Source organism: Rhipicephalus microplus, chromosome 1 (genome assembly GCF_043290135.1).
Source record: "Rhipicephalus microplus isolate Deutch F79 chromosome 1, USDA_Rmic, whole genome shotgun sequence".
Lineage (NCBI taxonomy): Eukaryota > Metazoa > Arthropoda > Arachnida > Ixodida > Ixodidae > Rhipicephalus > Rhipicephalus microplus.
The window spans coordinates 75340649-75364789 of record NC_134700.1 but is presented as its reverse complement, the minus strand read 5'-3'; the positions used below and the strand labels follow the sequence as shown (position 1 = coordinate 75364789).

Below are 24141 nucleotides of genomic sequence, written 5' to 3'. Positions count from 1 at the left end.
GACGGCGTGCGCTCGCCGTGGCTGTTGAATTCCAATATACTTTAGAGGTAAATGATTATCCTATTCTTCAGTACCTTGAATACTAGATAGAGCAGCACTAATAAACGACTGAAGTACGAATCAAAAGGCGTCAACGCCAACCTCTGTTTCTCGTTACGCGCTGCTCAATCTTGGGGTCCATTATCAGATATTCGCCGTTTGTTTGAGCTAATTCTTTTGTTTGCTTTAGCCACATCACGTTCCCATATTATTCGCGGTTAAACGAAAACGTTGCGCTTGTTTCCGATGGCTATTGAAACACCTCAGCTGCTTGACTTCTCTGGAAATCAAGGAGCTACCCTTAATGATCAGTGGTTATCCTGCCCACGCGCTACGTGGCCAGTCCTTGTCCTTTTATTATCTTTGATTTCAACAATGAGATCCCTAACTTCGGTTTGTTTCATGTCCCACTCTGCTCTCTTCTTCTCTGTGAAGGTTTCACCTAAAAGTTTTCTTTCTATCCCTCGCTGCGTCGTCCTCAATTCAAGCTGAAGTCTCCCTCCAGATTTCTCCTCCTTAAATTACTTCCGGCAAGATGCAGCTGTTATATACATTCCTCTTCAGGAATAGTGGCAATCTACCAGTCATAATTTTAGAACGTTTCCCGAATGTGATCCACCTCATTCTTACTTTTCTAGGTACCCCAATCTTGTGGACCGCGTCTGCGCTTACTACCTGTCCTAAGTAGAAGTACTCCTTTACAACTTCAGGTGCATTGCTTACTTTCTCGTAGCGCTCTTTTCATCCGAGGCTGCTGTACGTTACTTTCCTTTTCTGCGGAATAATTTTTGGACTTATCTCTCTGGTTGTGATTGATTGATTGATTGATTGGTTTATTGATTGATTGATTGATTGATTGATTGATTGATTGATTGATTGATGTTGTTTTTAACGTCCTAAAACCACCATATATTATGGGAGACGCCATAGTGAAGGGCTATGAAAATTTCGACCATCTGCAGTTCTTTAACGTGCACCCAAAACTGAGCACACAGGCCTACAGCATTTTCGCTTTCATTGAAACTGCAGCCGCCACAGCCGGTATTCGATCCCGCGACCTGCAAGTAGACCTATCCTTCCGCTCTCCTTGTCTGATTCAGTAATTCTGACATGCAATACGTGCTCTCAATTGTTCAGCAATCCATTGTCATCAAATAGGTGCAGGTTACTTAAATACTCTCCATTAACTATTATACCTAATTCTTCCCACTCAAGCCTTCTGAAAACCAGCTGTAAACAAGTGGTAAATAGTACCGGAGAAATTGTATCCCGTTGTCTTCAACACTTCGTTATTGCTATTCGGTCACTTTAATTATGGAACGCTGTGGTGGATCCCAGTATATTTCTTCCAGTATGATTATATATCATTCGTCGATGCCCTGATTCCGCAGTGTTTGAATGACTGCTGATATCTCCACTGAATCAAAAGCCATCTAGTAATCTGGAGAGGCTGCGTACAGTCGTTAAGAGTATTCCTGAGCATTTTTCTAGCACTCGATTGATAATATGTACATGGTCAGTTTTTGAGTCACCTGTTCTATACCCTGCTTGATCCATGTGTTGATAGTATGGTAATGTTGTCTTATTCTGTTTGCAATTACCTTGGTAAATAGCTTGTATATGACAAAGAGCAAGCACGTAGGCCTGTAATTTTGAAAGTCCTTATTGTTTCTATTTTTTATGTATTAAGATGGTGTTAGCATTCATCCGAAATTCTGGTACCCTCCCCGTCAGGAGACACTTCGTAAACAGGGTGGTCAGTCTCTTCGAACACATTCTGTCTTGTCTTTCAGCAGATTTGATGTTACCTGTTCCTCACCAGCAGCGTTGCCTCTCTTCATTCCCTCCAAGGCATTCCTGACCTTTTTTGCCAATACTGTTGCTATGTCATCTAGATTACTGCTAGTTCTTACATTATGGCCATATACTATAGTTGTCCCTGCTACTATACAGAGCTCTGTAAAACTCCTCCGCTACTTTAACTATCCTACCTGTATTGGCAGTTATTTTGCGCTCCTTGTCCCTCAGTGCATACATTTGGTTTTGCTTACCTCACGTTTCCTCTTTACCGCTTTGACGCCTCGTCCATTCTTAAGACGAGGTTCAATTATGTGCATGTTGTACCTTCTTACATTGGATATCTTGCGCTTATTATTGGACTTCGAAAGCTCTGTCAGCTCAGTTGTGTCTGTTATATTGGAGACTTCCATGCTTTGACGTCTCTTCTAGCTTTACTAGGTTTTGGCGACAACCTAGATGCTTGGTCACGGCGCTAAAGTAAGGCCACACAAGCCTGCGTTCCGCTAGGGTCTTTCGTTGAATGCTTTAGCACATACGAGGTCATGATTATTATTTTTTGTTTGTGATCCAAGGCATCAGTAGCTACTTTGCAATAGCTCTGCTTGCGAGAGTTCCATGGCTAGCAGGTGTATGCTAATCCCCCAGTAATTAGGAGGCTGGAACCTGTTTATGAGATCAGCGTAGACAGTTAGGCTTACGTTCCGCTGTTGAACCTGGAAAATATTGCCGTCCATTGTGAGCCATTGGTCGCGAGCCTGCTGGCGACCATGTTACGGACCCAAGTCAGTGGACTCGAGTTCGGACGTATGTGTTGCAGCAACTGGTGGTTAGTGTTCTTCAGTGAGGTTTCCATCACGGCCTGCGGGATTGTCATAGGTTGCGGTCAGTGATCGAACAACGTTGATTCATGGACCATCACTTGCAAGTACGGAGTGCTGAGACCGTAAAAGAAACAAGGTGACTTCTGCCAATGCGTTATAAGTTGAATCCGCCTCAGAATTTCTAATGCTCTGACCAGAATAACTCCACCTAAGCACCCAAATAGATTCATTGTAACGCCCGAGGGGGGAGGATTTAAAAACTGTGCTCTGAGTGCCACCAAACCTTGCACGCACGTGGTCTTTGTCACTACCTCGCTGTGAGGCATTATTTCGTTCAGGAAGCATTTTGAAATGACGCTAGTCTGGGTACAGTTATTGACGCTAGCATTAGGTGTGCAATAAATACAACAATCTGGGGATTCGCAATTCCATTGCGGCATTGCAAGACAAAAGCCTAGAATGTAGAGTAAAGAATCCCCAACGAAAATTTCGCTGTTGGGAGTATTAACTTGCAATGAATAACCATGCTAAGGCTACATCTTCCTGCTTGCCATATATACGCTTGAAAAAACCCGTAAACAGGCGTTGTGTGCTCCAACTACGTTCCGATAAGTAGACTTGTCTTCTTCAGTGGTTAAACTAACATTAAAGTTCTAAGCTTGCAGTTCTAAACTCGATTGCGCAAGCCCTGTGTACTGATTTTTTCAGTCAAACCTTTCTCGTTCTTATTCCTGCCGTTTTTAAAGTATCCTGATCACCAAACACTAACGTAAAGCGATGAATAACAATTTCACCACAGGTAGCAACACTTTTCCATGCGGTCAATTCTACAGTGTTGTCGTTTTCGTTTATCACATGGTTAGGTTTCTTGGTTATAACAAAATTTTAAGCACACCTGTGGTTGCAGCTAATTTAAAGAATAAACGGCAACATGTGGTGGCAACCACACTGCGCAGTTAAATAGCTGGTTTAGCACTAATTCTGGCTTAAGGGCCGGTGTCGGCGTAGTTGGTTGTGAGGGAGAAACTATCATCTTGTGCGTGACCGAAAAATTGAGAAAGATGCAAATAACATGAGAAATTTTGGGCCTCAATAGGATTCCAACCCGGGTCGTCTGCGTGCCGAGCGGGTCTTGCACTACAAAGCGACGCGTCTGCTTGAGAACACAGTGAAAATGACTTCCTCTGCTTGAAAACGCACCAAAAGTAGAAGAGAGAGCATAAAAGGATCGATTGAGTGATATGTGGGGTTTAACGTCCCAAAACCACCATATGATCATGAGAGACGCCACGCCGTAGAGGAGTGCTCCAGAAATTTTGACCACCTGGGGTATTTATTGTGCAGCTAAATCTGAGCACACGGGCCTACGAAATTTCCGTCTCCATCAGAAATGCAGCCGCCGCAGCTGGGATTCGATTCCGCGACCAGCGGATCAGCAGTCGAGAACCTTAGCCACTAGACCACCACAGCGGGGCGAGAAAAAAAAAAGGCCGCCAGTAAAAGTAACTTATGCGTAACATAAAGAGACGCGTCTGGTATGCATTCTTTACAATGCCATATGTAATATATATTGTCGCAGTAATAATTCGTGGCACAAGTGTAAATTGGCATCGGACATCAGAACATGTCATTATTATAACAACTTCATAATTTGAAGCCTGTCACCCTCTGCAAAAGTCACGCACGTTATTGCACCCATTTTCTTAAGACAACTTAATTGGTGCATAGCAAGTTCGAAAGAATTTCATGCACTAAGCGTTTGAAGTACGCACTAGAGGCATTACATCGCTATCATGTTCAACTCTTTAAGACGAAGCGTAAGAGTCCTGTAGTTTTGTGTCCAATTCCACACATGAGTACTAAAAATGCCCAAGTTGGGCAGGTAATGTTTAGTTGTTCTCACGTGCATGAAAATGCTGTCGACGACATGAATATTGCTAACTTTTTACTTACCAAGCCTGACGATGTCAAATGAAAGTCATCGAAAGAGTTCAAGCAGCCAGGGTAAGACGACATAGTTATGGTGTGGCCGGGAACAACATAACCTGAAGTTGGCAAAGAAGTGATCATCATCATCACTTATTATCCCTTAAAGGACTATGCAATGCATTCCACAAGAGGAGGGGGGGATATGAGGGTCATGTTATGACAGGCATGCAGTGTTTGAATAGCAAGTAAAGAGCAAATTGAATAACCAGCAGAACAAAAAGGCAGAGTAAATTGAAATATTGTAAGAACTAATACACGTAGCAGGTACTCGCACGCGAACACCAATGAATACCTTGAAAAAAAGAAGAAAAAAGAAACTTTACTATTGACAAGATGGTAATTGACGAGCTGGATGGCGGGAGAGTTAGCTAATAACAGAAGACAACAACAGTTTCAATTTGTTTGGGTCGCGTTCCTGAACAATCAATTCTGAAAGACTGTTCCACTGTTCAATTGCTTAAGGCAGAAATGATTTGGTAAAGGCCTGTGTTGATCCTTGGAGATGTTGAACACTTTTCGAGTTGAACAGTCAACGAGAAGTGCGAGCTGGAGTTTGTGGAATGAAGAGAGTGTCATGCAGATGACAAAATTTGTGGGACCATTTGTGAAACAGGCTGATCTCTGCGGTTTTTATGCGATCAGCTAAAAAAAGTAATCTTAAGAAATGATTTGATTTGAGTGATGCTTGCATGATTGCTGTACTGCGATGATTTGAACCGGGTGGCATGATTCAGAACTGACTCAAGGGAAGAGATGAGATAATCTTGGTGGAGCTTCAGATGGCGGAAGCAAATTCTAGTTTGGTCCTTACGAACGCTTTGTACGCAAGTTTTTTTATGACTGGAGGGGAGAGAGGCAACGATCGTTTGAGGAACGCAAGTGCTCTGGACGTGTCTGCTGTAAGTTTGAAGATCTAGTTTAACCAGGTCAGGGTACTGTTATGAGAACCCACATGTACACACTTGAACGCGTGACCTCTAGTAGGGGCATACATTTGGTAGATTCGTACCTGTCTAATTTAAAGGTTATGCATTACCTTTAATATGGTAACTTCAATCATATAGGTCCCGGTATTTTTCTAAGTCACAAGAAACCTTTAAAGTAAAAGGTAACCAGGAACCTCTAAAATTGTAACTTTTACTAAAGTATAGGGCGTTTTTTCAACATATGTATTTTAAAAAGTTCTAAACTGAAAGGTTATACTGTAAACCATCAAATGTAAGTTTTATGACAAATATAGCAGACAACTGCATGAAATTAACTTTATACAACTTCTGAAGGCCTCGTGGAAAACTCCTTCATTAGAAAAAGAACATCACACAGGACATGCAGACGTTGTGCGTTCATATCAGTTCCATTCAACAAACTGCATTTTACTTTCATTCACTTGGAAAATGAAAAATACCTCAAATAAAGACAGGTGTATCAGTTTACCTTGCTTTTTGGCATAGTGGTGAACAAACTTTTGATCAATAAATGTGTATAAAGCCTGCGTGAGCATGGTAATTTCTGTGAGAAACATGTCACATTTTTGGCATGCACAAATTCAAAATATTCATGCAGGAGCATACGCTTTGACAATTGTCCTGAAGCAAAGCAAAAAAAAACTAATTCGAGAAATAAAAAGCATGATGCGCCTATGCAAAATACAAAATGCACAGAAATTCAGCTATACATCACTGAAAGGTTTTTTGTAGAAAGATATTTTTATGAAAACTTCCAGGCATCTGCTGAAATATTCACTGTCAACTAAGTTTGACAAACCAATTGCATATTGTCGCGAGGCGAAAATAACTGAATACAGGACGATGGTGCAACCAAAAAAATGAGGTCTGTATAAACAGAACAAAAGAGCAGCCGCTTCGACATCGTCTTCCTCGGAGGAACTATAGGTGCTGCGCACGCTCATCACTTCGTCGTCCTCTGTCTTCTTGCCCGGCGTTTAGCCGTGACATTAGCCTCCTATTCAAGAAAGCATCGTCCCGATTCTTTATAATCAAGGTGGTTTGTACTCGTTCCAAACGCATGAGTTCATTCGGAGAAATAGGGCTTCATGCATACCACGTACACAACTTCTGGAGCATACCTTCAACGCCTTAAGGAGTGCGCAGTATCAGGAACAACCTCATAATTAATGTCAATGAGACGTCATAGAACTTTATAGGGACCGAAGTACCGTCTTAACAGTTTTTCTGAGAGGCCATGGCGCGGAATAAGGGTCCATATTCGAACTTTCTCTACTGGCCCGTATGAGACTAGCCGGTGACGAAGGCTGTACCGTCTTGAATCTTAGTCCTGCTGGTGACTAATACGTAGGCGTGCAAGTTGTCGGGCTACTTCGGCAAGCTGGGTGATATAATCAGCATCCGTCTCGACGTTTTTGCACTCGTGTCGCAGCATAGCATCCAGCATAGTGGTGACTTCACGACCATGAAGAAGGCGGAATGGCATTTTTCTTCTTGTTTCTTGGTGAGCCATGTTATAGGTGAACGTGACTTACCGCATAATCTCGTCCCAGTTTTTACGCCCCACATCGACCTATATGCAGAGCATATCCGAAAGTGTCTTGTTGAGGCGCTCCGTAAGACCATTCGCTTGTGGATGATACGCCGTTGTTCGCCGGTGAGATGTGCCACTAAGTCGTAAAACTGCCTGTTATAGTTCGGCTGCGAATAAAGTTCCACTGTCAGTTGTTACCACTGATGGAGCGCCATGCCTCAGCACCACATTCCCCACGAATAATCAGACTGCTTCACTTGCCGTGCCCCTCTCCAAAACCTTGGTCTTGGCGTAACGAGTGAGGTAGTCGATGGCTAACTATGATCCATCTGCGACCTGCTGATGAGGTTGGAAATGGGCCCAAAAGATCCATTCCGACTTGAGCGAATAGAGTAACAGGCACGTCAATAGGATGGACACACACGGGTGGCGGCGGCGGCGGTGAAAGGACGTTCGCCTAATCAGCTCTTTTTGCTTACCCAGACTACCTGAAAACGGTTGCCGTGGCTACGGAATCACATCTTGACGTCACTGAGCCTGCGGAAGTGTTTACGTGTTTCCGGCGTCGACATCGCACCTGGACACACGGGTGGCGGCGGCGGCGGTGAAAGGACGTTCGCCTAATCAGCTCTTTTTGCTTACCCAGGTTGGTGTCCTGCATTTCGGCGGCCGGTGCTTTAGGGTTCCTGCCTTGTTGGAATCGTTGCGCTGGAGCCATTTATCAAAGCGGCGCTCCTTTACAACGTTCAAATTTCCTCCATTTATTAGACTACCTGAAAACGGTTGCCGTGGCTACGGAATCACATCTTGACGTCACTGAGCCTGCGGAAGTGTTTACGTGTTTCCGGCGTCGACATCGCACCTGGACACACGGGTGGCGGCGGCGGCGGTGAAAGGACGTTCGCCTAATCAGCTCTTTTTGCTTACCCAGGTTGGTAAATTCGCTTATTTCTCAATACCGCCTTACCGCTACCGCCGTTGCCACCGTGTTTCAGTGCTTTGCTGAGTTTCTCTGTGCATAATGTGCCTTTTTCCTAATTGAATGCTCCCGAATTGAGTGCGAACTGAGTGCTACTGTGAATGCCTGGACAACGTACCATGACAAGCACGTGCCAGTCTTGTGATGAGCCCCTCCCCTGTGATGGGCGTGTCCTGAAGTGCAACGAATGTGAGTCCTCTTACCATGTTGGCAGTTGTTCTGGCTGGTCGGAGACGACATTTAAGACTAAAGGAGAGAGCGGTCGCAGGGCATGGCGATGTGCTGCTTGCCGTTCATCTAAAGCGAAAAGTGGGGAGAAAACTAGCATGGACTCTGAGTTAACCATTTGCCTGGCAGATATAACTAGGAGGCTTGATGCTTTAGCAGGGCTGCCGGCTCAGGTTGGTGAGATTAAGGTCTCAATCCAGCTGTTGTCACAAAAGTACGATGACATCTTGAACTGTCAAGCTAAGCAGGAAAAGGACATTAGTAGCTTAAACAGACGCGTTGGGAAATTAGAGGCGGACTGCACCTCAAGTGATATTCAACAACTGAAAGCTACGGTGAATGATCTCGAGTTTCGTAGTCGGAGACTAAACATAGAAGTTCACGGCATCCGGGTTACGCCAGACGAGAATTTGCTGTGTAAGTTGAATGATGTGGCCAAGATTGCTAACCTGCCAGAGCTGACTGGGAATGACATCGCCGCTATCCACAGACTTCCGGCAAAGCCAAACAAAACACCCGGAATTATAGTTCGATTTGCCCAGCAATCAATTCGTGATAAGTGGCTAGGAAGGCGGAAAGCCCTAAGAGATGCTTCGAATGTTTCGATCACTGAAAACATGACCCAGCAAAACAGAGAGCTGCTGCGCAACGCAAAAGACTGGGCACAGAACAATGGCTATCGTTTTTCATGGCACTGCAACGGCAAGATTCTCGTTAGGAAAAGAGAGGGTGATAGCGCGGTTGTCATTCGTCGTTTGGGTGACCTTGATAAGCTGTGATACTGTTACCCTGCATTGCATTGTTACTTCCTGATATTCTTTTGATACTCGTCTTAACATGTTTCCCTTAACCACACCTATAGACCTTATTAATCTTAAAAACTTGTATGACACTTGTTGTGAAAAAAGCCTCAGTTGCGTTCATTTCAACCTTAGATCGGGAAGGAATAAACAGGATGAGCTCGAATATTTTTTTAGTGAAGCACAAGTAAATTTTGACGTTGTGATGTTTTCGGAAACGTGGTTTGCTTCGGAAGATGATGTATTTACGTTTCCAACTTATAAATCATACTACATGAACCGCACAGGCAAAAGGGGTGGTGGCGTAGCTATGCTAATCTCAAGTAAAATAGACTGTGAATTGATGTCTGAATTCTCCTGCATTTCTCCTCTATATGAAATACTCACTGTTAGATGTGGTACATCAGTGTTTTGTGTATGTTACCGCCCTCCATCAAATAATGTCCGTTTGTTTTTTTCTTTTTTAGACTCACTGTTAGAATTTGTGAGTGAAAAAAAATATGCCTTGATTTTAGGTGGTGACCTCAACATCAACATGTTAGCTGAGAGCAGTGTTAAATTAGAACTTGAATCAATGTTAAGCTCGCATTATTGTCAAAATGTTATAACGGCTCCTACGCGAATCACTTCACAGTCATCAACACTCTTAGATCTTTTTATAACAAACTTTGATACTTCCCTTGTTACGGCTGGCACTTTGATTCACAATATTAGTGACCACATGCCTATATTTATGTTTGTTAACCAACTCAATAACGTACCCAAACAAGTGCGTGCAGAATTTTCCTATAGACTTATAAATCCTGAAACACTAACCCTCTTTAGAGAGCGCTTAGGCAGAACCGACTGGAGCAATGTGTTCGCAGCGAGTGCCGCCAATTTGGCATACGATTTGTTTATGAACAAGCTCACCGAAATATACCTTCAATGTTTTCCTCTAAAGTCATTTAAAACATTTAAAAAAAGTCGGAAACCTTGGGTAAATAAAGAATGCCTTAAGCTTATAAGAAAGCGGGACCAATTGTTCAAGGCATTTATTGTGAGTAAGTCCCCTGAAGCCCTCAAAGCATTTAAAAAGCACCGAAACTTTGTCACAAAACGCCTTCGTGATGAAAAGAAACTATATTATTCGAACCTGTTTAACTCAACGCAAGGGCGTACAGAAAACGTTTGGAAGGCAATTAACAGTACGCTTAATAATCCACCGGAGGAATTAACCAAAATTGTGAAAGATGGTACAGAAATTCAAGGGCCTGATTTAGCTGATGCATTTAACGACTTCTTTTTGTCAGTTGGCGGCCCTACAACCAGTAGTACTTCTTTAAAATATATGAATATTCGAAATAACCAAACAATATTTCTTGAGCCAATTTCAGAGAGTGAATTAGTAGCGACATTTTTGACACTCAGTAATAGCAAAGCTACTGACGCGGACAATATTCAGATGAAACCTGTTAAGTATGTTATTGACATACTAGCACCCTGTCTTGCCTACATTTTTAACATATGTTTGTCCACAGGACATTTCCCGCGTAACATGCAGATAGCAAAAGTGACAGTTATCTATAAAAAGGGTCCCAGAAATGACATGTCCAACTACCGCCCTATATCGATTCTACCTGTATTCTCTAAGGGTCTGGAAAAAATAATTTTGAAACGTTTGAACTCTTTTACTGACAAGTTCAACTTGATTACTTCAGCGCAGTATGGCTTCCGGAAAAATAAATCTACTGAGCTCGCGCTACTGGCACAAAAAGAATACATTCTAGAGAATTTTGAATCCCGAAATATGGTACTCGGTCTTTTTCTTGATTTCTCAAAAGCCTTTGACCTCATTAATCATAAAATTCTCCTACAAAAGTTGGACCATTACGGTATAAGAGGCGTTGCACACAAATTAATCACTTCATACTTGCAACACTGAACTCAATTCGTCGTAATTCAAGGCAAACATTCCGCAACAAAATCCATTAAAACAGGCGTCCCGCAGGGAAGCATTTTGGGACCGTTTCTCTTTATACTTTACGTTAATGAGATAGTTCGTATTGATGAATCTGCCCATTACATTATATATGCTGACGACACAAGTTTGTTTTTTTCAAGCAGATGTAGCAGCGATCTAGGTAGCCGAGCGAATAACGCACTGTCTAAAATTAACACATGGGCCCAAGAAAACTCTCTAAAACTAAACATAAAAAAAACAAAAGCTGTTTTATTTCACCCCCGCCACACACAAGTTCAGTTTCCCATCATTTCGTTAAATAATTTAGAAATTGAAGTCGTCAAAAGTTTTAAATCATTAGGCGTGTATTTTTCACAAAACATGACATGGGATGATCACGTGAACCATATTATTACTAAACTATCTCGTATAATCGGCGTCATGCGCCGTCATTGCTACTATTTTCCTGTTTCTGTAAACATGCTCATATATAACTCGTTGTTTTCTTCATTATTGAATTATGCCTTTCTTGTATGGTCCACAACGACAACTGTAAACGTTTGCAAACTTACCATCTTGCAAAAGAAAGCTTTGCGTCTTGCCTCTAAATTACCACATCGCAGCCACACAGCAGAATTGTTTAAAAAACACTACATCATTCAGGTTGCATCAATATATGATTATAAACTAAGCCGTTTATATAAGTTCGGTTTATTGAAAAATAATGATACGATTGCTAGAATAGCCAGGTTAGAGAAAAATTTTCCTGCTTATAATGTACGTCAACCTGAAGTGTGGCACATATCAAAATGTAGAACGAAATACGGAAATCAAATGTTAAAGTTTCAACTGCCTACACTTCTAAACCGCATAATTAGGGAACATAACATTGATATATCTAGCATATCACCAAAAAAATTGCGATTAGTGTTTATATAATAATGTGATCTAGCGACTACCTCGGTGATCTTTCATTGTAATCTTTCATTGTTTCTTTTTTTAGTGCACATTGTGAAACACTTTTATTTTGGTTGTCCTTAGCCGCACGTCTTTCTGTGCTACCCTGTGTACTAGGGGGTCAGGGCTTCTCAAGCTGTTCTCACAGCTTTTACCTGCCCTCCTCGTAACATGTATTTTGTTGTTGCGGAATAAATTTCAATTCAATTCAATTCAAGACGCCTACTGGTTTGACGGGTGGAACTTTTCTGCACTGACAATCAAGGCACGTCCGAATATAGTTTTGATTGGTCGCCGTCAGTCTTGGCCAGTAGTATTTCTGCCTCACTCTACACAACGTACGCGTGCAACCCAAGTGGCCGCATGTTGCTTCATCGCGGCATTCCTGTAATACTTCGCTCCTTAGAGGTGTTGGGACGACGAGTAAGTAGTCGTTTCCGTGTGGCGTAAAGTTCATCTTATAAAAGACGTCGTTGCGCAAGCAAAATGACGAAAGCCCTCTCGTGAACAGTCTAGGTACAGCTGATGTGCGACCTTCTAAAAACGCAATTTGGGTTCTAGTTCGGGGTCCCCTCGCTGCAGCTGTGTGACAGTTGCTGTGTTTACAACTCCGAAAAAGTCTGTATCGTCATCTCCTGCCGTCGCAGGTTCGTATGGGGCACGAGAAATGCAGTCAGTGTCTGAAAATCGCTTCCCCAATCTCTAGACTACCGTCATGTCAAATTCTTGAAGCTTCAGGCTCCAGCGCACCAACCGTCCTAAAGGGTCATTTAAATTCGTCAGCCAGCAGAGGGAGTGATGTTCGCTGACAACATTATAAGGACGACCATACAGATATGGGCGGAATTTTATAACCATCCACACCAGCGCAAGGCACTCTTTTTCCGTGGTGGAATAATTTTCTTCTTCACGTGAAAGAGTTCTGCTCGCGTAAGCAATTACTCGTTCGGCGCCATCCTGCTACTGCACGAGTACAGCTCCTAAGCCGGCATTGCTAGCGTTGGTGTGCACTGTTGTTGGGGCGTCATCGTCAAAGTGTGCGAGGACTGGTGGCTTCTTAAGGTGTTGCCGCAGCTCGTCGAATGATGCTTGCGGTTCTTCATTCTATACGAATGCGACGTCTACTCTGGTAAGGCGGATCAATGGCGTCGGTAGTAAGCACACTGTCCTAAAACCGTCTCACCGCCTTTTTGTCAATTGGCGCAGGAAAATTCGTAACGGCAGCTATTTCTTCAGGGTCAAGCCGCACACATTTACTACTGACAAGATTCCCCAGTAACAGAAGCTCTTCGAAGCCGAAGTGGCATTTTTCCGGCTTAAGTGTTAGTCCGGCTGAACATATAGATTGAAATATTGAGTTCAGTCACCCGACTAGTTCTTCGAATATGGCGGAAAATTTGATGACGTCATGTTAATACACAAACCACGTCTGTCACTTGAGGCCTGATAGTACGGTGTCCATTAGCCGCTGAAACGTTTCCGGTGCTGAGCACAAGCCCAATGGAAGTACCCTAAATTCAAGAAGGCCATCAGGTGTCACGAAAGCTGTTTCGTACTGGTCTCTTTCATCTACTTCTATCTCAGCGTTACGGTCCGCTTCATAAAAAAGGGCATAAAAGTTTGATAACCAGGAAACACCAGCCATTTTATGTCACAGAATTTTATGGCAGCTTCATGTTTAATGTGTGTAATTTTATGTGTAATTTTATGTGTAATTTTATGTGTAATTTTATGTTGTATGTGCGATAATTTCTGGTTCTTCAAGCGCATAAAAGCGTTGGCTTTGTGGCAATAGATGCAGTTTTGTACAACTTCTAGGCAAAGCAGGAAGTCTACAAGAACTTCGTGGAGGTAAAAACAGCAAAAAAGAGTAATGTAATGCAGTGACCCTGTGTAAAAATTTGAGCTTGTGAAACTTCCACGCTTTATTGCAGCTAGGAAGAACAGTGCTTTTTTGTGTGCTCCATTGTCAAATTTTGCATGGCTCCTGCAATGCTCGGTGTACCCGAACACGTTCTTACGTCACAAACTTATATGAGCACTTTTGCTTACTTTGCAAGCAAGATAAAAAATATTGGCTAACTTCTGGAACTGAAAATCATTCAAAGATGTTTCAGGGTTCAATTTTTATGTCAGGGATACATTAAGCGTTCGTTGAACTGATTGTGGCTGGTTTAATTTATCCTATGGCTCCATATTTCAGCAAAATCAGTTCATTTGATTTTATTCGTTTTCTTATATAACACCTGGAAATGTACCTCAAACACACCACATGGGGCCAGCTGTGCTGCTTCAAGAAAACTTTGTTTCATCTGCAAGCCCCAAAGCAGTTACTTTATGAAGCAAGCCAGTGGGGCATAAAAATAGGCACCACAGCAAGAGGGAAAAAGAAACACAAGTCTTTTTTTGCAAAAAACTTCATTGGTTTTGTGCTGCACCACCAAGTGGCTGCACGCTTGGCCACTTATATACACAGACAAGAAACCTTACCATCAGTAGTAGGAGGTAATCAAGATGTGAAGTGCAATGTCTTTTTAATTATTTCATGAATATGGCCTCCAACACTCTTCATCATTTACCAGCCCTTCCCTGGCATACACCCAGGGTCGTCCACCCGTCATCTGCCCACCACTCTCATCGTCCTCCGTCTGTCCACCGTCCGTCCACCGCCCAACATCTGCCCACCACTGTCATAGTCCGCCATCTGTCCACATTCGTCCACCATCTGACCATCACTCCCACCATCCACCATCTGTCCATCATTACCCATTACCATCACCCACCAAGATGGTGGGTGTCATTGTGCCCACCATCTGTCCACCATTCCCACCGTCCACCATCTGTCTCATTGTACCCACTATCTGTCCACCTCTCCCACCATCCACCATCTGCCTACCATCCGTCCATCATTACTCAATCAATCAATCAATCAGTTTTATTGTGTATCATACATATAATGGCTGGTTATTATTACACAGGTAGGACCCCAGAGCCCAGTAAAGGCAGTTGCAGGGATCTGGGGCCGAATTCACAAAGCTTTCTCTTTGGCTACGCAATTTCTTAGCCAAAAATTCTCTTATCTTGAGGGATTACTATAGCGCGGGTATGAATTTAACCTATTCGGCACTTAAGAGGGCAAGGAGGACACACGATAGCCGATGAAACGACAAGAAAAGAAAGAAGTGTGTGCCGATAATATCAAGGTAGCACGCAAAGCGTCTAGCATCGAGAGTATACGATGATAGCCAATGATTTGCTGCATATAAGTTTCAGTTCCGCGAGCGTCTGCTACAGCGCTTACGGGATGCCGCGTACGTTGTAATAGACGTTTTGGTGGGCTGTGCAAAGCCAAGCACTCGCCTTTAATCAACGACTGTAGCTAAAAAAATAATTGTTCGATGGCCGTAATCCACCGAGCAATCCATGCACTATCTCGCCAAGTACAAGTAAACAACACTCCAGGTGCAACACATAAATGAAACCACACATAAATCGATGCATGCAATGTTTGAAAATGTGCCTCGAATGTCTTCCCCTGTTTAACGTGACCAGTTACCTTACAATTCATTGAAGCTGCGCTGCTACTTTACTAATTCGGTGCAATCTAGCACGGTATAGTGGTGAACGTAAGGGTGTTTTGTATCTATAGTCAAAGGTAGCCTTTGTTACAATATTCTTATTACAAGACACATGAGCGACTTTGGTGCCTGCAGACGAATTGTGCGGAAATAGATAACAGCAGTAATCAAATGAAATTGTGAGCGCAATTTCGCTGGTTCCATGCACCGCAGCATTTTTATAAAGCCGAAATGCGAGAACGTGCATACGCTTACGCTTAGGTATATGTCTACGTAAAATGAGGGAGACTCGTCGGGAGGTGTCTCAGTGCTAATGTTTTTCACAAAACACGGTGCAAATATTCCGTCCAGCGTTGTTTGAGTGCGCAAACAAAGCAAGGGACGTGTATACGAGTCTTGAGGTCGAGAGACGTTATCACACGTGCGAAAAGAATGAAGAGAGAGAGAGAGAGAGAGACTCTCGTTTCGGCTTCACGAAAGCTTGAAATTGATAGATAAAGACAATTTTCTGGCCCAGCAGACGTCAGGGAAAGTCTCCGCAAAGCAGCGTCAGATGCTCGGAGAGCATAAAAAAGTGGAGTACGCGTTATATGGGAGTGACAGCCACTCAGAAAGCGAGATGAAGTGTGACTGTCCTTAGATGTGAGAATCAATGCTAATTAGGAGAGTTGAGTTAATGAGCCAAAATTTTCCTAAATAGCGATAATGGAAGCAAACTGAACATTCATCTAGTGAAAGTGACACTAGTGACAGTGAACTCATAATAGTTGATTAGCGTTGTCACAGGCCAATATATATTTTTATTTTCCTATTTATATTTGGCAAACTATGAGAAGGTAGCCTACGTTAGAGCCGGCTATCCCAACGTCATGACAGTAATGTACAACAATAAATAGCGCACGATTATACAGTCACACGTGGCGGTTTCTATCTTCTAGTAACCTTGGGCAAACGCATTCTATTTTTTTCTATTTTTGACAAAATACGTATTAGTGACGACTTAACAAACAAAAGCGCCAAGCTGCCCCACCACAACTTCGCATGGCAAAACAGTTATCAACGCTGTCTTTCAATTTTCGGTCACACGAGCACAGCTTGTTCACAAGTCTTAGAACGTCAATACAGCACCACTGTTCACAACGAACATCGATTCACTCCCGAACAGTACATTGCTCTCAAGTAAATAGAAGCGTACGGGCTAACTAGTGGCGAAGCAAGAACCGAGCGCGTAGTTCACACGTTTCCGTACGTACTTGGGGTCACTCAAGTAACGTGTCAAAATGCTGTCAATCCGAAATGGCGCACATCACCCAACTGAGAGACTGGAAAGTCAAGCGAACGAACTGTTACCGGCACACAAACGCACATTGCAGGCTTCTCGGGTGCTAGTTGCCGTCGATACATCGACGCCGATCCCCGCTTGATAACCACACCGACGCACAGGCTTCGCTGCGCTTCACCGTACACCATTGCACTGCCACAGCTTTCCGCACTGCTTACACGCACCGAAAGAGCTATTGTAATCACAACACATCCGGTCAAACGCTGAAGTAACTAGTGCGAGAAGCGTTTGCTGAAAGTCGCACCGACCGATATGCTGTTTACGACGCCATGTTGTTTTCGACAACTGCGCAGCACTTATGAGAGCTCTTAGAAAGTACTTGCACTATTTTCACGGCGTGAAAAAATTTTCTCTTATGTGCGAGGGGGGTGATATGAGGAACAGGACAGGCGTTCCAGATGAAAGAAGTGTTTTGGCAACATCACGGAGTGAGCTGATGTAGAGGGTATTGCTTCACAACCAATCACAAGCTGTGCCTGTCGGCCAAGCCGTCGTCTGCTCCCGTTTGTCGTCTGCTTCGATCAGAGCATGCGACAGGGGATTCACCTTCGCAACGCTATTATTCTCAGGTCAAGTGGTCGCTGCTTCGCACAAAATACATGTCAGTGGCTCGCTCTACCTTTGAATGATGTTCGTGCGCCAAGTTAAATGGCTGGTAATTGACGCAGGGATGAATTCAGCCAAGGTTTGCTCCAGAATCGTGAGGGTTTGCATATTTTCGGTGTCATACAAAGTTACTAGGGTCATTTCATTCCGATTGCTTGCCATATTATCACGGTCCATATCGGTGTCTGAACAGTGAAGGTGAAGATGCATGATTTGTTTGTAGTTCCATGCGTAATCACGCGCACCCCTAATACGCTTTGGTTTACAAAGTACGCTTTGTTCCAGATCATCCCAAAGTGTATCGACAGCTGTATTTCAGAGATCGCAATCACTGGACAGTTAGAGCCAATGAAAGTACACTAGAGCACAAACTTCATGAACCACTCACTGAAAACTTCCTGTCATTTTTATTTCCAATAGCGTGCAAAGAATGTGCTCCCATTAACCTCTTTGGTGATAATTTCCACCAATGAGGCAAGGATCTCGAGTCGCACATTTAATTGGATGAGATGGGGCGCAACACAACAACATAACAAATAAGGTTGATCCTATGCCATGCCGCGTTCGAATGCACTGACCATTGACGTATCACATTGGTTTTCATCCAACCACAAATATTTACATGCGTAGTCTTATGCCATTGACGCCCAATAGAATTCTTCAATTACTGCGACTTCAAACTTATTGGACGATGGTGGTTGTCAACACCATCCACTGCGTACAAGGGAAACAACACGCGAAGCTCAAAGCGCCGAAAGAAATAAAAACGCACCAGCAGTCATCAGGCAGCCCTTAATGGGCGTGAATTAACTCAAAACCAGCCAGGGCACCAAAGCATACCACCGCAGCAGCAGGTTCTAAGTAGCCACATTGTTCCTAAGAGTGGTCCGGACCACTCTTAGGATTTTCTCTCAACCATGCTGTTTTTACGCACAATTTCGCTTCGTGAATCCACTTACGAGCACTTTTCGGTGACGTAAGCAAATATAGCAACTGCATCACCATCGCTGACATGTTCCCGGGCAGTCACAGCGCACTTTATTTGCAGCGGCCGATGTGACAACGATGGCCTCTTACGACGTTTTTTCGTTTCGTGAATCGACTTACGCAACAAAATTTCTCTTGCGGAAAAATGTTTTCGTAAGTGAGTTTTGTGAATCCGGCCCCTGTGTTTTAACAGTAGTAGGCACTGCTGAGCTACCAACAGATGGTAAGTACATACAAGTGCAACAAAGTACAATTAATACATATAATTGATACATAGCAATACAAAATACATATAACTACAAAAAAAATTGGAATAATATTCTTAATTATGTATTACTGTTGTGAGTTTTTCAGGAGATCGCGAACACAGTGTTCATACAAATTAAATGATGTGGATGCTGCGATTGTACAAGGTAAAGTGTTCCATAGTTTTGATGCAATATAAGAAAATGACTGTGATCCCTAGTTAGTCCTTATGTGAGGTATGCGTAACGGTTTACTTAAAGTAGAACGTAAGGAATATGTGGGCGTTTGATATGTTAATGCTATAGACCGGCATTGAACGGCGTTAAGCGAAAGTTTGTAGACAAGTAGTAAAACACAGTAATTGACACAAACTGTGATGGGTTGCATGTATAGTAGACTATAAGCATAGGAAGCTGAGTGTTTTCGGCATGGAGAGAAGGACATGCACAGTCGTGTTCTGTGCTACTTTGGGGGGTTTCAGTGTTCTCAGGTAGGTCAATCCATAAATTGCTATGGCGTATGTGATGTGTGAATGTATGAAAGAATTATATAATGTTAACATTGTCTTTATTGAGAAAATGTAGCGTGGCCTGTAAAGAATAGGTATTTTTCTGTATATCTTCAGTGTTGTCTCATGTACGTGTGTGTGCCATGAAAGTTGTGCATCCAAGTATACACCGACAAATTTCGTATTACAAACCCTTTTTAGTACTGTGTTATTCACTTCAAGCTGATTACTTAATGTAAGGTGGGTGTTTTGGGGGGCACAGATAATGTAATTAGTGTTAGACCTGTTGGCGAGTAGTTTTTTTGCATGTAGTCAAGATGATAATTTTTGTAAGGCTGTTGTTGCTTTATGGTATAGGATATTTTCGTTTTTTGCTGTTATAAATATGTAAGTGTCATCTGCGTGAAGGATACAATCTTCCGATGTTATGAATGGCGGATCATTATTATAAGCTAAGAACAAGAATGGCCCTAGAATTGAACCTTGTGGAACACCTCTATTAGTTATACACCGACATGACGACACATCGTTCACATACACATATTGCTCTCTATTATTCATACAGTTCGAAAAAAGCGTTGGCACTGTGCCGCTTATTCCGTAGTGATCTAGCTTTGTTAGTAATGTGTCATGATCAAGCACGTCAAAGGCTTTTGTGAGGTTGACCAAAATACCCCATGTAAAGCTGCATGGCGGGCTTGTTGGTTATTCATGTCGTTCGAGGTATAGCGCATCCAGGACGGGACAGAGAAGAATACACATAAGCGCCGTGTATGTGTTCTGTGTCTTTTTCTCTGTCCCGTCCTGGATGCGCTATACCTCGAACTCATTGTAAGTAGTTTATTTTCTATGTTTTATTTTGTTTTTTCAACAATGTGAATTAGTGCATGTTTTGTCGATTTTCCCTTCCTGAAGCCGTATTGCTCAGGTGCCTATAGAATGTGTTTCTCAAAAAATTGTTCAATTTAATATATATTGTCCTTTCAACAACTTTGGCCAATGCTGCCAATAGGGCTATCGGACAATAATTTGCTACATTCATCTTGTCGCTTTTCTTAAACACGGGTATTATTTTGGCGGCTTTTAATTTCGAGGGAAACCAATCAGTTTCAAAAATATCATTGAAGACAAATGTTAATGGCTAAGCAAGAAGTGTAGATAAGTGTTTCAAAATTTGAACCGATACGCCGTCACCTTCCATTGACTTGGTGTTTTAGTTCAAGAATTATTTTTTTTATTTCATCGTTGGTTGCCAGATAAAAGAAAATAGATTTCACGTTTTTTCCCGCCAGGAAGGCTACAACAAGTGTTGTTGCACGAAATCACATTACTTATAGTGCCTACATTTCCAAAGTGATCAATAAAAGCATTGCTTATAGCGGTATTATTAACCAAAATGTCATTAGGCTACAACAAGTGTTGTTGCATGAAATCACATTACTTATAGTGCCTACATTTGCAAAGTGATCATTAAAAGCATTGCTTATAGCGGTATTATTAACCATAATGTCATTACCATCAATAATTGCTGTAACATTACTATCCATCTTTCTTTTATTAGGGGCTTCATCAATGACTTTCCACGTCACCTTACTGTCGTTATTAGCTTGTGCTATTTTTGAACTGAAGTAGCCATGCTTCGAAATTTCCAATACTTTGTTAAGGTGGTTGTTGTATCGCTTGTACCAAGCGTCGAGGTTGACGTTATGCAGTTGTCGTTTTAACTTTTTGTACATATTGTTTTTATGGTTTATGGAGCGCAAAAGGCCAGCCGTTATCTATGGTTTACGAATAAATTTAGTTCTTGTAACAGTAATAGTGGTCTCACCAACCATCATGCGACTGTGTAAGATGTTTATAAAAGCACTATATTTGTCCTCAATTGAACTTGCAGAATACATATCTTGCCAGTTTTCTCTTGCCAAAGAGTTCAAAATCTACTTCTTGTCATAAAATGTTCTCATGACTTTATTTTTCGTTGTTTGGTTAGCCGGGTTTGATATCGCAAACACTGGCAGATGATCAGTGATGTCCCATGAAATGGTGCCCATTACAAGTCATTGCTGCATGTCATGCTGCATTGCTGCAGTCATTGCTGCATGTCAATACACGACTTCTGCTGTGCATACTCATCATAAAGACTTTTGTAGTTAAAGCATTTCAGGTTGATTCCGTTGATGAGAGCTTCTCAAATGCTTTGACTACGGCCACACATTGCTGAATGATCCTAATGAACTTGCATTTTGCACGTCACCTCACATTACCATGAAGTAGATTGGGCAGTAACTTCCTTTTGAGTGCACATCATGGAAAAGTGTTACTGTTTACGTGATGACCCCCGCAGTGTGCAACATTTCACGAAAAATTTGCAATCATTGATATCTTTATCCAATTTGTGGCTTGGATAATGGAAGAGAGATGCATTTGGAAACCCCTTCTGTATTATTATATTCACTCTAGCTTCTTCTCCAGCCATTGTAGAGCATCTGTTGGACTACCATTCCACAAGGTTCAAAATATTAAGCCAAGCATTGGTTAAAAACTTCCAAGGTTGTAGTGACGATACAGGCAGAGTTTGGTAGTTCTACTCCGGGGAACATTCTTTTCATAGTGTTGTTGGCGTTGACAGTAATAGGTCCTTGTCTGGTGTTCCATCTTTCTCAGTCATACGTGATAGTGCCGACAATGGGTTAATGAAAACAAATTTGGTTGAAAACTTGCTGTTTCTATGTAGAATTGTATAGCACTATCCTATTAGAGTACAATACACACGTGGAGCGGCGTGTAAAGTAATGGTGTAATAAAGAGACAGCTGGTACATTGTACTGCGAGGAAGCAGTGAACAAACAGGGCGACAGTGAAGTAACTCGGAACATGGATTGGTAATTTTTTCGTCCCATTCTCGCACTGTTTTTTCGCAGTGGGCTGTAAAAGATGGAGAAAGTATTGCACTAAATGGGAAATAGTGTTTCCTCACATTGCGACAAATGGCTCATCTGTCACAACTACTCGGCATTACCATACAACTACTTTTATTATGCAAGTACTTCCCATTGCCTTGAACGCACCATAGTGTGTCACGTTTTCATTCGCTGTTGCAACATTTTTTTTCGCCTGCAGACGCTGTGGTGAAAACGCCTTCGGCATCAACGCTGCCAACTGAAGGATACTGCTTCACACCATCAACCTGCAGCCCAGCAATGTGGACTTCGTATTGAAGGCCGCCTACGTCTTCCACAACTTCTTTACTCTGTACAACCCACATGTCCATCAATTCTTGGACAGAGAAGACAGTTTCGAAAGCGTTGTTAGAGGGCGCTGCCGGCATGGTGTGCAAAATGTGCCAGACAACAGTTTCTTTGCTATGGCTGCAACATGGGCACGAAACTACGATGGTGATGCAGGTGCTGCCAGAAGGTTGTTCGGCAGCTACTTTTCTAGCATGGTTGGCCAAGTTCCTTGGCAGTGGCGTCTACCAGGTCTGACAATGAAGCAGCCCTCCTAGACACTTGCTCTTCACTACCAGTTCGGGCAAAGACGCTCAGAGGTGGCATCACCTTCCTTCTTAGCATGACACTGCTTGCCCATTATTCAATGTGCCAGCTGCTCTTAAGGGGGAACGGTAGGGTGAACCCAGCAAAAAAAATTGAATTTGCAGTTTTGACACCAAAAAATTTCCTGTACTCATAGGAACAAACCTGTTGAAGCCCGACGTTGAGCAGCCACTCCAAGCGGTTCAAATTCCGCACCGAAGTGTGCCACGCGCCCTCTGCCGTAAGCGGTATGTGGATGTAAAACTTCGTTTTTCTCCAATCGCGTTTTCTGTAAATTTTTCAAGTTCAACGTACCTTCTCTCAAAAAGTACTGAATTGATTTCTATAAAACTTTGTATGCGTGAGCTACAACAAGTTGCAATCAATCTGAACTTTTTGCAAGTTCACAAAAAATGAAGCTGTAAAGCAATTACACAATATGCACACTGTGGTCCTCTGCAAACGAAATTTTTATTTTTTAAAGCAAAAAATTCCTGAAAAAAATAACATTTGCTTACTTCAGAAGTAACCTAGTAGTCTAAACACCATAGCTGAATATGTGTACATTCCTTTGGGAAGTTGCAAAAAAAGGACACAATAAATGGGTGAACACCCTTTGAAACTTGGGAGTCGGCTATAAAATGATAAACAACCTAGGTATTAAAAAGGTGTCAGAAGATACCCAGTGGCGTTTTTTGTGAACACGTAAAACTTTATGCGAATACTTGCAGCTGTTTCTAAAATACCATGCTGAAACTGACATATATTATTTACCTCCTTACCTCCTTAAATCCCACACCACGAAACTTTTTGGTGCAACTTTTTACTGTAATGTATAGCTTTCTTTCGTAATTTTGAAATTGAATTGCAAATGGGCTAATTATTTGTATGTTGCCAGCATCGTTAGTGTCCACCTGTAAGCTTAAAAACTTGTGCCCGGGGCGGTAGGCCCCAAGCATTCAAGCTTTGATGTAGTTTTGCTTCGTAATCCTGAAATAGAATTGTAAAGGGTCTTATGATTTGTATAATGCTAGCATCTTTAGTGTCATCCCGAAAGCTTAAAACTAGTGCCGTGGTACTAGGTCCCAAGCATTCAAGCTTTCATATTTAGTACAGATTTTGAATTGCGGATTTGTATGCAAACATTGTTGAAACAATGTTGGTGCTTTGGTATGTTTAGAGAACAGGGTAAGCCCTATTGCTGCCTTGTGTTTTAGGCAGAGATAGGGTACTAAGAGCTACTATAAATATTTACTATCATTAGGATCATAAGCAATTGTATTCTTA

The 24141-nt window shown here is 42.4% G+C and overlaps 1 protein-coding gene and 1 long non-coding RNA gene across 2 annotated transcripts in view; one reads left to right on the top strand and one right to left on the bottom strand.

Moving 5' to 3' along the window:
- Positions 1-2417: 2417 nt before the first annotated feature.
- Positions 2418-24141, bottom strand: part of LOC142765406 (putative phospholipase B-like 2) — a 194500-nt gene continuing 172776 nt past the window's right edge. Inside the window, exons 3-4 of the mRNA XM_075866342.1 lie at positions 4614-4705; positions 2418-2698 (exon numbers count right to left, since the gene is read on the bottom strand). Of these exons, the coding sequence (XP_075722457.1) occupies positions 2534-2698; positions 4614-4705 (257 nt within the window). The 3' untranslated portion in view covers positions 2418-2533. The remainder of the gene's footprint in view (positions 2699-4613; positions 4706-24141) is intronic.
- LOC142776481 (uncharacterized) lies at positions 7592-23028 on the top strand. Its single transcript, XR_012887576.1, has 2 exons — positions 7592-8079; positions 22442-23028. It is a non-coding gene; the product is annotated as an uncharacterized LOC142776481 (long non-coding RNA).